The 15503-nt window shown below is 49.6% G+C and overlaps 1 protein-coding gene across 2 annotated transcripts in view; it reads right to left on the bottom strand.

The window, feature by feature from the left end:
- Positions 1-1402: 1402 nt before the first annotated feature.
- Positions 1403-15503, bottom strand: part of NOL9 (nucleolar protein 9) — a 35509-nt gene continuing 21408 nt past the window's right edge. For both annotated transcript variants that reach the window (XM_033228574.1, XM_033228575.1), the window contains 6 exons: positions 10537-10698; positions 9720-10017; positions 9225-9336; positions 5275-5452; positions 2951-3084; positions 1403-2261 (listed from right to left, as the gene is read on the bottom strand). In XM_033228574.1, the coding sequence (XP_033084465.1) occupies positions 2112-2261; positions 2951-3084; positions 5275-5452; positions 9225-9336; positions 9720-10017; positions 10537-10698 (1034 nt within the window). In that variant the 3' untranslated portion in view covers positions 1403-2111. The remainder of the gene's footprint in view (positions 2262-2950; positions 3085-5274; positions 5453-9224; positions 9337-9719; positions 10018-10536; positions 10699-15503) is intronic.

Below are 15503 nucleotides of genomic sequence, written 5' to 3'. Positions count from 1 at the left end.
AGTAAAACATGATACGAATGAGCCAGATTTCAACATAAATAAGGGGCAACTAAGAAGCTAGACTCAATTGTCTCAAAGGTATCAAAACCAATCACCGTAGCAAAGTTTCCTGGGCTTATTTTAAGTCGTTTGCCGTTGGGTCTAAGAGGTGCTGAGGGGCTACCGTAAAATACTAAAGACAATGATAACCAACAGTTTAATTGCATATAAATGTTAAGTGTGAAAACCCACACACCCTAATAGTCTTACAATGTGATCGTGCTGGGAAGGAAGATGGTGGTGGTCGTAATACCAGTTGGAACCTCAGCCCAGTAAGTATCCTGTTGTCTTAAATGCAGAAACGATGTGACCTGGTCCCATCACGTGTTTACACAATCCACTTCCAACCTAGAGGACAAAGGGTCAGAAGCAACAGGGAGGACCAGAATGGCAGTCTGGTCACCAGCCTCCGGCACCCCCAAGAAAAAGCTCTAAATGGCAGGGTTGTTCATAGGTACAAGTTCAGGTCCAGCCTCCCACAGGCAAAAATGGAGCTTTCCCAAGAGCTGGTCTGCCAGTCCTTCTTCCTTCCAAACAGCCCAGTCTCCAGCTCTGCCCTGTGGTTCTCTGGCCTCAGACCAGAAGTCAATTTGGACAAATCTACTTTTTAAGAGCCCCCAGAAGAGGTTTTCCAGATTTTCTTTTTTTTTTTGAGAAGGAGTCTCGCTCTGTCGCCCACGCTAGAGTGCAGTGGCCGGATCTCGGTTCACTACAAGCTCCGCCTCCTGGGTTCACGCCATTCTCCTGCCTCAGCCTCCCAAGTAGCTGGGACTACAGGCGCCCGCCACCACGCCCGGCTAATTTTTTGTATTTTTAGTAGAGACAAGGTTTCACCGTTAGCCAGGATGGTCTCGATCTCCTGACCCTGTGATCCTCCTGCCTTGGCCTCCCAAAGTGCTGGGATTACAGGCGTGAGCCACCACTCCTGGCCCCGAGGTTTTCCAGATTTGAAAGCAATTTCCTCGGCATTAAAACCTCAGAATTAAAAAAAAAGAAGGGCTGTTGGGTCCAAATTTATATCTATCGAACCCATTTAAGTTTTTATTTTCTTTTTTTTTTTTTTTTTTTTTGTTTGAGACGGAGTCTCACTCTGTCGCCCAGGCTGGAGTGCAGTGGCCGGATCTCAGCTCACTGCAAGCTCCACCTCCCGGGTTCACGCCATTCTCCTGCCTCAGCCTCCCAAGTAGCTGGGACTACAGGCGCCCGCCACCTCGCCCGGCTAGTTTTTTGTATTTTTTGGTAGAGGCGGGGTTTCACAGTGTTAGCCAGGATGGTCTCGATCTCCTGATCTCGTGATCCGCCCGTCTCGGCCTCCCAAAGTGCTGGGATTACAGGCTTGAGACACCGCACCCGGCCTATTTTCTTTTTTAAAAGATAAGGTCTTACTCTGTCGCTCAGGCTGGAGTAGTTGGTGTACTCCAGCCTGGAAATCAGAGGCTCAAGCAATCCTCCAGCCTCAGCCTCCCAAAGTGCTAGGATTACAGGTGTGCATGAGCCACCACACCTGGCCCTATCTATTAAACCTTGATTGAATGTTAACAGACCAAGTACAACTGCACCAAATGGATGGGCTATAACCATCCACACTGGTTCCACGGAAGCAGACCGTCGCTGGCCCCCAGGTCTGCACGTGGCTCAGGCAACGCCGTGGTGAGCCCTTGTATCCATTATGCTTGAGATCCTGCAGGTTGGCCTTCTTCCTTCTCAGTACATTGTAATGGCCCCAGTTTCCGTATTTTTATCCTGATTCTAATAACCAGGTCCTTGAAGAACTTTCTGAGGAATCTCTGTTTTAATGGCACACAAACTGTTCTCTGCCGTTTTACTCCCTCTGGAAAGCACACAGGACAGCAAGTATGAGTACCACACAGAAGACCAGAGCAAATTCTAGCTCATGCAGTTTTAAAAGAGAAACTTAAGACTACTATATGGCATTCACAAATTACACAGAAAACAGTGTTGCTAATAAGGGCACCATTCATGGCCATGAAACTCCATCATGTCTCTCGTGGTCAGGCTTGAGACAAAGCTTTCAGGTAGGAAAGTTTCTTCCCTTGTTAAAAACGCGAGCATCACTTCATTTTTCGACAGAACTTAGGTCTTCGGTATAGTTTCTCTTTATGTGCCTCCTCAGGTTCTCTTGCTCCAATTTTCTCTGATGCTCCAGGAATTTTAAAATTGTAATCCGTTGTGACGTAAGGTACGGTCCCTTCGATCCCACGCTGAAATGGAAACACAAAGAGAATTCATGGAAACACTCCAGGTCCAGGCCAGAGGGGTTTACAGCGCTCTCTCCCACCTGAAGGTAGTGTCCTGACGGTCTGCGTGGGGACTGTTCACTTTTAAGGCATTTGATCCCTTCCTTCAGAGCCCTCTTTAATCAACTGGCTCGGTAACAAATGTGCCAGGGCCTCCCTTCTGTCCCATTCTATCAACACAGCCAACAGCGTGAGGCTGAGTGGGGCTGCAGTGCACGTCCCTTTCAAAAGAGGGACACGGGAGGGTGAGAATGGTGGGAACATCCCTGTACCCAGAGCCCACTCGCAGCCCCTGTGGCTGGCTCTGGGGCACACAGAAGCTTTGGCCGGGTCCCGTGATGCCTCTGAAGACTGTCTCAGGAGGGCAAACCTGAGAGGGCCCCTGCTTGCTCCAACACGACCTACTGCTATGTAAAGGCTCCACCACGGGTTGCAGTGAGCCCAGATCGCAACACTGACACCACGAGTGACAGTGATTCATGGTCTCAGGCCCTGGGGGCAGCCCTGACACTGTCTTGGCTCACTCAGGACCTACAACAAAGTATAGGTTTCCCAGATCACCCATTCCCATGACCCCTGACCCTACTTCAGCTCCTCACTTCCTGTGGACCTGAGTAGGCTCCTTCCAGGGCTGTGCCTGGGGTAAGGCTCACCTGGCACTTAAGGACACAGTGCGGAATGGCAATGGCTCCCACGAGCAGACAGTTCACGGTCCTCAGCTCTTCCGGAGGCACAGGGGTGAGGATGTGGTACAGCCGCTTCTCCACGTCAATGCCTCTACAGATGCCTTCAAGACATGCGCACAACACAACAATCACCCTTTCGGAAAACATCAAACCTCTCCACCTTTAGAAACTGCAGAATGGTTTTGAACCTAAGTCTTGATTTCAACTCTGTTTTGTTTTGAAAATACAAAGAGCTGGCCGGGTGTCGTAGCTCACGCCTGTCATCATCACAGCACTGTGGGAGGCCAAGGAGGGTGGATTGCCTGAGATCAGGAGTTCGAGACCAGCTTGGGCAAGACGGTGAAACCCCATCTCTACTAAAAATACAAAAAACTAGCCAGGCGTGGTGGAGGGCACCTGTAGTCCCAGATACTGCGGAGGTTGAGACAGGAGAATAGCTTGAACCCAGGAGGCGGAGCTTGCAGTGAGCCAAGATGGCGCCACTGAACTCCAGCCTGGGTGACAGAGGAGATTTTGTCTCAAAAAAAAAAAAAAAAAAAAAAAAAAAAGAAATACAAAGAGTCAAGAGACAGAGTCCTTGAAAATTGGGACAGTTTGTACCTTCCCTGTGTTCAGCCATGAGGAACCAAAATGGTCTACATGCAAAAGTCCTAGATTGGGCCCGCTGCGGTGGCTACGCCTGTAATCCCAGCACTGTGGAGGCTGAGGCAGGCGATCAAATGAGGTCAGGAGTTTGCGACCAGCCTGGCCAACATGGTGAAACCCTGTCTCTACTAAAATTTCAAATATCAGCTGGGCATGGTGGGGTGCACCTGTAATTCCCAGCTACTCGGGAGTCTGAGACACAAGAATCACTTGAACCCGGGAGGCAGAGGTTGCAGTGAGTCCAAATAGACAGAGAGAGACTTTGTCTCAAAAAAAAAAAAAAACACACAGCCTGTGTGCAGTGAGTGGCTCACGTCTGTAATCCCAGCACTTTGGGAGGCCAAGGTGGGCGGATCACAAGGTCAGGAGTTCAAGACCAGGCTGACCAACATGGTGAACTCCCATCTCTACTAAAAATACAAAATTAGCTGGGCGGGGTGGTGCATGTCTGTAATCCAAGCTACTCAGGAGGCTGAGACAGAAGAATCATTTGAACCTGGGAGATGGAGGTTGCAGTGAGCAGAGATCATGCCATTGCACTCCAGCGTGGGCAACAGAGCAAGACTCCATCTCAAACAAACAAACAAACAAAAGTCCTAGATTGTTGGTGAGTACAGGCCAGGGGGAAAACCCACCACTAAGGAACATACAGAAGACAACCTGATCTTTCCCCATCACTGTTCCTCCTTTATAGTCTGTACTAAATGACACAATTTCTGTGAAAATGCTTTTGAGAAATACAGTGTTGTCCAAATCCGAAATGTGCATTTAAGGACTTCACTAATTTGGGATTACTTAGCTCCAGCACCCTTCCAAAACTCCACGTTTATTGACCTCAAGAAACCAAGGCAGGTCAAGGAGGTGGGGACCCAATCCCGCTGGGCACTTCGAGCCCTGGTCCAGACCTTGGATCTGAGTGATGGGAAGTGCCAGGCTGTGGCACAACTGCGCCTGGGTTCAGGTCATTCCTGGCTATGGGGATAAATTTTAAGAGAGGAAGTGGAGAGTTCAGTTAAACTTTTCAGCAGATGGCAGTGGCTGACTAACACGCTGAGAAGAGGTGGAGGAATCTGACATATTTTGAAGACAGAAGCCAACAGACAATGGGCTGAAAGGAGCAAACGAAGGCTAGGGGATGCCAAGGAGGGGCCAGGGTCTGACCTGGATGTCAGAGTGAATCTTCCAATGGACCAAGCGCAAGCCTGGGGCAAGGAGGAGAGGGTGCGGGCAGGAGGGTCCTGAGGGTCCCAGGTCTGCATGCCAGTCAGACACTCAAGTGGAGATGTGCACTGGCAAGGTGGGTTTGGAACGCAGATGAACAGCTGTGCTGGAGGACACTGCAGAAAGGGAACGCCTCAAGATGGATTTAGAGCCCAGCAGTGACTGAGACAGGGCAGAAGTGTCAAGCAAGAAGAGGGCCGAGCCCAGGCCCTGGGAAGTCTACATTTATAGGAGCTGGTAGATGAAGCAGAGAAATAGCTGCTTCCTTCCTGGCCTCCAGCCCCTAAGGCATGCTGTAGAGATGAGTGGGGGTTCTCTGACCTCTGTAGCTTAGACACAGCTACAAGGTCAAGACCAGTCATCTACAGTTAAAGCAGTAGCTCCTCTTCAGTAGGTTTATGGATATGTTTTACTCTCAGACTCACCAAAGCCCAAGCAGTCACAGATTGGAGTCTGGGCAAGCAGGATGGGCCCATTTGTGTATCCTCTGACGTCATCCTGGATCTTGCAAAGACCAACCCAGCTGGCATTCACAGCATATAGTATATGGGTAGGGGCGACATCAGAGTGGGTAATCCGGAGCGCGACTGCATTGAAAGGGACCTGGAAAATGAATTGGCATCTCACTCTATTCATTGCTACTTTGAAAAACCACTTAATTTTTACAACTAGATTAACCAGCTATCTAAAGATAGGTCTGCCAAAGTGCCTACCCAAAAGTATCTTTAAAGAATAAAAACAGCCAGGTGCAGTGGCTCACGTCCATAATCCCAGCACTTTGGGAGGCCGACGTGGGCAGATCACGAGGTCAGGAGTTCAAGACCAACCTGACCAACATGGTGAAACCCGGTCTCTACTAAAAATACAAAATTAGCTGGGCGTGGTGGCGGGCGCCTATAATCCCAGCTACTCAGGAGGTTGAGGCAGGAGAATCGCTTGAACCTGGGAGGTGGAGGTTGCAGTGAGCAGAGATCGTGCCACTGCACTCCAGCCTGGGCAACAGAGAAAGACTCTGTCTCAAAAACAAATTAATAAATAAAAAAAAAATAAAATAAAATAAAATAAAAAATTCTTTAGGCCGGGTGCAGTGGCTCACACCAGTAATCCCAACCCTCTGGGAGGCCAAGGTGGGTTGATCACTTGAGGTCAGGAGTTTGAGACCAGCCTGGCCAACATGGCAAAACCCTGTCTCTACTAAAAATACAAAAATTAGCCAGGGATGGTGGTGTGTGCCTGTAGTTCCAGCTACTCAGGAGGCTGAAGCACAAGAATCACTTAAACCCAAGAGGCGGAGGTTGCAGTGAGCTGAGATTGTGCCACTGCACTCCAACTTGAATGACAGACCAAGACTCCATCTCAAAAAAAATAAATAAATAAAAACAAAAATAAATAAATAAATAAAATACAAAAATTTAGCCAGGTGTGGTGGTGCATGCCTTTAGTCTCAGCTACTTGGGAGGCTGAGGCACTAGAATTGAGAATCACTTGAACCCACGAAGCAGAAGTTGCAGTGAGTCAAGATTGTGCCACTACACTCCAGCCTGGGTGACAGAGACTATCTCAAAAAAAAAAACAAAAAAACTTGAATTTAAAAAATAAATGTGGGCCAGGCGCAGTGGATCATGCCTATAATCCCAGCACTTGGGGAGCTGAGGCAGGTGGATCATCTGAGGTCAGGAGATCGAGACCAGCCTGGCTAACTAACATGGTGAAACCCTGTTTCTACTAAAAATACAAAAGATTAGCTGGGCATGGTGGTGTGCACCTATAATCCCAGCTACTTGGGAGGCTGAGGCAGAAGAATCACTTGAATCCGGGAGGCGGAGGTTGCAGTGAGCCGAGCACGCGGCATTGCACTCTGGTGTGGGCAACAAGAGCAAAATTCCATCTCAAAAAAATAAATAAATAAATGTGAAGTAATACAAGACAGATTAAAGTATTGGCAGATAAATTTCACGTTCAGTTACAGAGCATCGCCAGTTGAATAAATGACCCATAAACTAAAACCCCATTAGCAAAGCGACTTGACTCTCCAGGGGAGATGACTCAGAGGCCTGGAGCCCATGCCACCATCGGGTCTAAGAAACATATCCTTGCTGCCCAGATCTGCCACTTCAGCCAGGTGCAGTGGCTCACGCCTGTAATCCCAGCACTTTGGGAGGCCGACGTGGGCAGATCACGAGGTCAGGAGCTCAAGATCAGCCTGACCAACACGGTGAAACCCCGTCTCTACTAAAAATACAAAATTAGCCGGGTGTGGTGGCGGGCGCCTGTAATCCCAGCTACTCGGGAGGTTGAGGCAGGAGAATCACTTGAACCTGGGAGGTGGAGGTTGCAATGAGCAGAGATTGCACCACTGCACTCCAGCCTGGGCAATTGCTTCCACCTGACAGCTCCCAATGCTCAAAGCTATAAATGAAGCATGTCTTAGCCTTTCTCTTAGAGGGTGGCCACAAAGTCACTGAGCCCCTAAATGCTTGGCAGAGTGCCTGGCATGGAGCAAGCACTCAAAACCGGACAGGCTGTGTGGCACAGCAGACCTGGGCTCAGAGTCAGGCGTCCTGCAGCTTCAGTCCTAGCCTCAACTTTGACTGCACCATTTTGGGCAAGCTGACTCCCAGTTCCTGGCCTTGGTTTTACCATCTGTAAAATGCGGATAGTAACAGGACCATGGTAAGTAGTGGAGTTACACAGGCTTAGAACAGAGTACTGCACAGAGTAAGCATTTCAGAAGTGCCACCTGCCGCTAGTTTTGTTATTTCATTGTCCTGAATCCTAACACTATCATGCTTTCCTCCCAAAACAATTATTAAATACTCTGGTGGTGGAATCTACTTTTGACGACAGTAATGTGAAGTATTTTTTTTTTTTTTTTTTTTTTTTTTTTTTTGAAGCGGAGTCTTGCTCTGTCGCCCGGACTGGAGTACAGTGGCCAGATCTCAGCTCACTGCAAGCTCCGCCTCCTGGGTTTCCGCCATTCTCCTGCCTCAGCCTCCCAAGCAGCTGGGACTACAGGCGCCCACCACCTCGCCGGCTAGTTTTTTGTATTTTTAGTAGAGACGGGGTTTCACCGTATTAGCCAGGATGGTCTCGATCTCCTGACCTCGTGATCCGCCCGTCTCGGCCTCCCAAAGTGCTGGGATTACAGGCTTGAGCCACCGCGCCCGGCCGTATTTTTTTTTTGAGTCGGCATTTCGCTCTGTTGCCCAGGCTGGAGTGCAGTGTCATGATCTCGGATCACTGCAACCTCCGCCTCCCGGGTTCGAGCGATCCTCCTGCCTCAGCCTCCCGAGTAGCTGGGACTACAGGCACGCACCACCACGCCTGGCTAATTTTTTTTTTTTTTTAAATACGGAGTCTTGCACTGTTGCGCACAATCTCGGCTCACTGCAAGCTCTGCCCCTTGGGTTCACGCCATTCTCCTGCCTCAGCCTCCCGAGTAGCTGGGACTACAGGGACAAGCCACCACGCCCAGCTAATTTATTGTACTTTTAGTGGAGACGGGGTTTCACCGTGTTGGCCAGGATAATCTCAATCTCCTGACCTCATGATTCGCCTGCCTCGGCCTCCCAAAGTGCTGGGATTACAGGCGTGAGCCACTGTGCCCTGCAATTTTGTGTATTTTTTTTTTTTTTTTTTTGAGACGCAGTCTCGCTCTGTCGCCCAGGCTGGAGTACAGCGGCTGGATCTCAGCTCACTGCAAGCTCTGCCTCCCAAGTTTACGCCATTCTCCTGCCTCAGCCTCCTGAGTAGCTGGGACCACAGGCACCCACCACCTCGCCCGGCTAGTTTTTTGTATTTTTTAGTAGAGATGGGGTTTCACTGTGTTAGCCAGGATGGCCTTGATCTCCTGACCTCGTGATCCGTGCGCCTCGGCCTCCCAAAGTGCTGGGATTACAGGCATGAGCCACCGCGCCCGGCTAATGTGAAGTACTTTAAGAGTGCTCTCTGGGTGCCAGGTTCCACTGTGAACGCTCCCTGAATCCACACGATCACTCTGAGGCCCAGTAGCACCCCTGTTCTACAGCTGAAAAGTGGAAGTGCTGGAGCAGCCCCTGCGACCAGGCGGGACATTCAAACCCAGCACAGAGCCACGCTTAACCTTAGGACAGAAACGTGGCTAAGAGCGGTCACCAGAGCTGAACTGCCTGGGCCTGCATGCCAGCCCGGCCCCTACTGCTGAGTCCCTTAGCCTCTCTATACCTCAGTTTCCCCATCTATAAAATGGGAATAACAACACAACCTGTGACACTGGGATGTTCTGAGGATTAAATGAGCAAGGAGTTATGAAGTGGTTAGAAGAGTGCCCAGCACACAGAAAACCACACAAGTGTGTAACAAAATGAAGACAATTTCTCCCGTAAGTTCAGATTACCTGATAGGGTGTCAGGCTATGTAACGGAGAAAGTGGTTTGGGCATCGGGGGCTGCAGCTGGCTAAGGTAACTCAAGATGGTCAGATCTCGAAGAATTTTGTTATGTGACTCTCTGAAAGGCAAATTACAACAAGGTAAGTAGACATTTAACCCTGCACGGCCACCTCTCACAGCTCTCATCACAGAGGTCACATTTTCACAGAGTACTGGGCTTTCCAACACTGCCCCTCCTTGACAGACCCCGACTGGAAAAACAGGAAGCGTTAAGACTCTCCTTTAAGTCAAAGTTGCTGGCAGCCAGAGTCAGGGGCCACTTCTGGGTATTTCCCCTGGAAACATAACAGTTCAGAAAACAACTGGTTCTTCTTTGTAAATGCACAGCTGTGATAGAGAACTGAAGATTTTAGAGGACTCAGGCCTTTAGAGGAATTGAGAATGGTAGGCCTTTTTCGACAGAAGGAAACGTAATTCTTCAGCCAAATGAGGGTTAGTTACCTATTTCTTGGAGTTATTCTGTATGTAAAGTCTGTATAAACACCTATCAGTTTATGTCCAGTGAACTCAACTGGACTCTCTTTTTCTTCATCAGCAAATTCCAAAGCATCTGCAAATGCTGCGAGTCTGAAACGTCGATTTCTCATCTTGGTCTTGCTTTTTGTGTACAAGCCATCCATGTCATCTACATACTGCGGGGTAAGGTCTGGCATGTATTTACTGTGGTCACAGCGGAACTGAACCACGTGGCTGGGAGACAGCAATCGGATCAGGTCAATGAGAAGCAGGAGCCCCTGGTCTGTGGGGAAGAGACATTGGCACAGCTGATGCACTCGAGAACAGTGACATGCTCAGAAACAGTGACATGCTCCTACGACAAATGGGTGCATTTGTTCTAAGACAAAGAAACCACCAATAAGTTGGACCGGCTGGGCGCTGTGACTCGTGTTTGTAATCCCAGCACGCCTTGGCAGGCCAAGGTGGGCGGATCACTTGAGGCCAGAAGTTCAAGACCAGCATGGCCAACGTGGCAAAACCCCATCTCTACTAAAACTACAAAAATTAACTGGGCAGAGTAGCACACGCCTGTGGTCCCAGCTGCTCCAGAGGCTGAGGTGGGAGGATTGATTGAGCCCAGGAGGCAGAGGATGCAGTGAGCCGAGATCACGCCATTGCACTCCAGCCTGGACGACAGAGTAAGACTCTGCCTCAGATTAAAAACAAAGAACAAAACACTGGGCTTTAACGTGGCTGTCTGAAAGCTACGAGTACTCACGCTGCCTGTCCTTCCCTTGCAGATGTGTGTGTGCAGGCTTACCTGAAACCCATCCCATAGTGTTGATGATGAGAGGGGACTCTCTCTTGTAAGCGCTGAACACATATTTTATTATGTCAATGTAATTCTCATAGTTGTTTTTACAGGAAGGTTTCCCATAATATACCATCTTCTGTGGTGTCCTCAGGTGAGTGAAAGGTGGTCCTAAGAAGATAAAGATGAGTAATCAGGTGAGTAAGGTCAGGTGAGTGTTCAATCCTGGCTATTTAAAAGGTGATGAGGGTTTTGTTTCAGCTGTTATCACCGACAAACAACCTTAGGAAATCTGAGACCATCCTACCTACAGGAATACTCTAATTCCATTTTTTGGAAATCTAAGCTTTCAACTTAACACAAAGACATGCTCACTTTCACATAAACGGCTAATGCCAATCATATTCATTCAGCACACACACAAATCTGCTAACTGCTGGGCTTGTTCCAGTGATTTGGGACATATCTGTAAACAAAACAGACAAACGTCCCCACCCTCGCAGGGCTTCTATCCCAATGAAAGGGCAATGAATAGTCATGTGTGTCTTATAGGAATACAGCCATGACTCTGTTCTAGGCCCTTCACATAGATTCTCTAATTTTTTCTTTTTTTTTTTTTTTTTTTTTTTTTTGAGGCGGAGTCTCGCTCTGTCGCTGGGACTGGAGTGCAGTGGCCGGATCTCAGCTCACTGCAAGCTCCGCCTCCCGGGTTTACGCCATTCTCCTGCCTCAGCCTCCCGAGTAGCTGGGACTACAGGCGCCCGCCATCTCGCCCGGCTAGTTTTTGTATTTTTAGTAGAGACGGTGTTTCACCGTGTTAGCCAGGATGGTCTCGATCTCCTGACCTTGTGATCCGCCCGTCTCGGCCTCCCAAAGTGCTGGGATTACAGGCTTGAGCCACCGCGCCCGGCCTGAGTTTTACTCTTTTTGCCAAGGCTGGAGTACAATGGCGCGACCTTGGCTCATTGCAACCTCCATCTACGGGATTCAAGCGATTCTCCTGCCTCAGCCTCCTGCGTGGCTGGAATTGCAGGCATGTGCCACCACACCCGGCTAATTTTGTATTTTTAGTAGAGACGGGGTTTCTCCATGTTGGTCAGGCTGGTCTTGAACTCCCGACCTCAGGTGATCCACCTACCTCAGCCTCCCAAAGTGCTGGGATTATAGGCGTGAGCCACCGTGCCCAGCCAAGAGCCTCTAATTTTCATAACCCTGTGGCAGGTGGTAGTATCCTCATTTTTACAGATGAGGAAATTGGGAAAGAGATTAACCTGAACAAGGTCAGCCAGTCAGTAAACAGCAAGCTGGCTAAACCCAGGGGCCTGGCTCCTGTGTTCACACTCCTAATCATGACGTATCTCCTCTGGCCAGGGACAGGGAGCTGAGCAGTTCAATGAGGGCAGGGACAGCACAGTCAGCAGGCCAGTGACCAGGACTGTGTGCGACAGGGTCAGCAGGGAGATGGCCTGGGTCAGTGTGATTGCAGCAAGGCCACCTGTGACAGAGACTCAACCATCAGAGTGGCCACTATGATGGGAGCTAGGAATTCAGCCAGCGAGGCTCTCTTCGAGGTTGGGGCCAGTAGCAGAGGGAGTAGCCTGCATAGTTGAGAGAATACTGAGCAAATATGCAAATAAATTGTAAATAATCACAGCCAGGTTTCTTAACACCAGAGAATAACTTACAAATATGAAAGTGAGGAAGGCTAATGAGAGTGATCCCTGGGATGTTAAGCCGGAATCGGATGAGTCAGAAACTCATAGCTTTCTTTCGTTCTTTTTTTTTCCTTTTTTTTTTTTTTGAGATGGAGTCTCACTGTGTCACCCAGGCTGGAGTGCAGTGGCGCAATCTCAGCTCACTGCAACCTCCACCTCCCGAGTGGATTGCTATGTTGGCCAAGTTGGTCTCAAACTCCTGACCTCAAGTGATCTGCCTGCCTCAGCCTCCCACAGGCTGGGATTACAGGCATGAAGCACCGTGCTGGCCTCATGGTTTCTTTTTTTTTTTTTTTGAGGCGGAGTCTCGCTCTGTTGCCCGGACTGGAGTGCAGTGGCCGGATCTCAGCTCACTGCAAGCTCCGCCTCCCGGGTTTACGCCATTCTCCTGCCTCAGCCTCCCAAGTAGCTGGGACTACAGGCGCCCGCCACCTCGCCCGGCTAGTTTTTTTGTATTTTTTAGTAGAGACGGGGTTTCACTGTGTTAGCCAGGATGGTCTCGATCTCCTGACCTCATGATCCGCCCGTCTCGGCCTCCCAAAGTGCTGGGATTACAGGCTTGAGCCACCGCGCCCGGCCTCATGGTTTCAATGAAACAGAAAAGGTATCTATACAAGTATAGAGCTATATGCATATATACACATACACATATGTACGTGCGGGTTTAAATATGTAATAGATGCTAGCTTTGTGCACTGAGATCTAGAAACAATGGCACACCAGAGGCAACAAGCGCACACAGTCCTGAAACTCTGGCTTTAATCTCTCTCCAAGAAAAGGAGCCAGGGCTCTCTGGAAAAACAGCTCATTCCAAGGCTATGGAAGAGAAAGTGAAAGATGACCCCAGAACTTCCTGTTTTGCCAGAAAGTTAAGACAGTGCTCAAAAAAGGATGGAGCCATGGAGTAGCTAGGGTCAGCACAGCTGGAGGGCCCAGGCCAAGGGTGCAGTCAGAACCTAGGACGTAAGAGGAGCTCAGTAGACAGACGGGTCCTCGGAGGTGGCCGGCAGGACAGAGTGGCTGCTTATACATAGGGATATTGTACATATAAATTAACGTATTCAGATAATGAGCCAAGTTTTTTTGTTTTTCTTTTTTTTTTAAGACAGGGTCAGGCCGGGCGCGGTGGCTCAAGCCTGTAATCTCAGCACTTTGGGAGGCCGAGACGGGTGGATCACGAGGTCAGGAGATCGAGACCATCCTGGCTAACATGGTGAAACCCCGTCTCTACTAAAAATACAAAAAACTAGCCGGGCGAGGTGGCGGGCGCCTGTAGTCCCGGCTACTCGGGAGGCTGAGGCAGGAGAATGGCGTAAACCCGGGAGGCGGAGCTTGCAGTGAGCTGAGATCTGGCCACTGCACTCCAGCCTGGGTGACAGAGCAAGACTCCGTCTCAAAAAAAAAAAAAAAAAAAAGACAGGGTCAGCTGGACATGGTGGCTTACACGTATAATTCTAGCACTTTGGGAGATCAAGGCAGGTGGATCACCTGAGGTCAGGAGTTTGAAACCAGCCTGGCCAACATGGTGAAACCCCGCCTCTACTAAAAATACAAAAAATTAGACAGGCGTGGTGGCGCACGCCTGTAATCCCAGCTACTTGGGAGGCTGAGGTAGGAGAATTGCTTGAACCCAGGAGGCCCGGGTTGCAGTGAGCCGAGATTGTGCTCCTGCACTCCAGCCTGGGCAGCAAGAGCAAAAAAAAAAAAGTTGGAAGTATCACATCCTCTGACTTCAAAAGCAGTTATAATTAAAAGAGCATGGTCCAGCCCAGGCTACAAAGTGAGACACTGCCTCTAAAACTAATTGTTTAAAACTTAGCCAGGTGTGGGCCGGACACGGTGGCTCACGCCTTTAATCCCAGCACTTCAGGAGGCTAAGGTGGGCGGATCACAAGGTCAGGAGATTGAGACCATGCTGGCTAACATGGTGAAACCCCGTCTCTACAAAATTAGCTGGGCGAGGTGGCGGGCACCTGTAGTCTCAGCTACACGGGAGGCTGAGGCAGGAGAATGGTGTGAACCCGGGAGGCGGAGCTTGCAGTGAGCCAAGATTGAGCCACTGCACTCCAGCCTGGGCGACAGCAAGACTCCGTCTCAAAAAACTAAAAAGTAAAATAAAATAAATAAATAAATAAAAACTGGCCAGGTGTGATGACTAATAATAGCTGTCATCCCAGCTACTCAAGTGAGGCAGGAGGATCCCTTCAGCCCAGGAGCCTGAGGTTGCAGTCAGCGACGACCACACCACTGCACTCCAGCCTGAGTGACAGACTGAGATCCTGTCTCAAAGGGAAAAACAAGGCCCGGTGCAGTGGCTCACACTTGTAATCTCAGGACGATGGGAGGCTTAGGTGGGAGGATCACTTGAGCTCAGGAGTTTGAGACCAGCTTGGGCAACATAGGGAGACCCTGTCTCTACAAAGTCTAAAAAAAATTTAGCTAGGCTTGGTGGTGCATACCTGTTTTCCTAGCTACCTGCGAGGTTAGCCTGAGCTCAGGAGGTGGAGGATGCAGTGAGCTGTGATTACGCCACTGTACTCCAGCCTGTGGGACAGAGCAGACCCTATCTCAACAAATAAATAAATTTTTTTTTTTTTTTTTTTTTTTTTTTTTTGAGACGGAGTCTCGCTCTGTCGCCAGGGCTGGAGTGCAGTGGCCGGATCTCAGCTCACTGCAAGCTCCGCCTCCCGGGTTCACGCCATTCTCCTGCCTCAGCCTCCCGAGTAGCTGGGACTACAGGCGCCCGCCACCTCGCCCGGCTAGTTTTTTTTGTATTTTTTTGGTAGAGACGGGGTTTCACAGTGTTAGCCAGGATGGTCTCGATCTCCTGACCTCGTGATCCGCCCGTCTCGGCCTCCCAAAGTGCTGGGAGTACAGGCTTGAGCCACCGCGCCCGGCCAATAAATATTTTTAAATTAATTAATTTTTTAAAAAGTAAAACAGCATGGCAGGATGAGGCGTGGAGGCTCTGCAATCTCAGTGCTTTGGGAAGCTGAGGCAGATCACCTGTTTCCAGGAATTTGAGGCTGCAGTGAGCTATGATTGTGCTAATGCACTCCAGCCTGGGTGATAGTGAGACCCTGTCTCTCTCAGAAACCAAGCACGGTAATGGCATAAAAAGAGACATATCTGGCCGGGCGCGGTGGCTCAAGCCTGTAATCCCAGCACTTTGGGAGGCCGAGACGGGCGGATCACGAGGTCAGGAGATCGAGACCATCTGGCTAACACGGTGAAACCCCGTCTCTACTAAAAATACAAAAA

Source organism: Trachypithecus francoisi, unplaced genomic scaffold (genome assembly GCF_009764315.1).
Source record: "Trachypithecus francoisi isolate TF-2019V2 unplaced genomic scaffold, Tfra_2.0 Lachesis_group12, whole genome shotgun sequence".
NCBI lineage: Eukaryota > Metazoa > Chordata > Mammalia > Primates > Cercopithecidae > Trachypithecus > Trachypithecus francoisi.
Note: the sequence above shows the minus strand (reverse complement) of the source record. Positions and strands in the feature narration are given on the sequence as shown.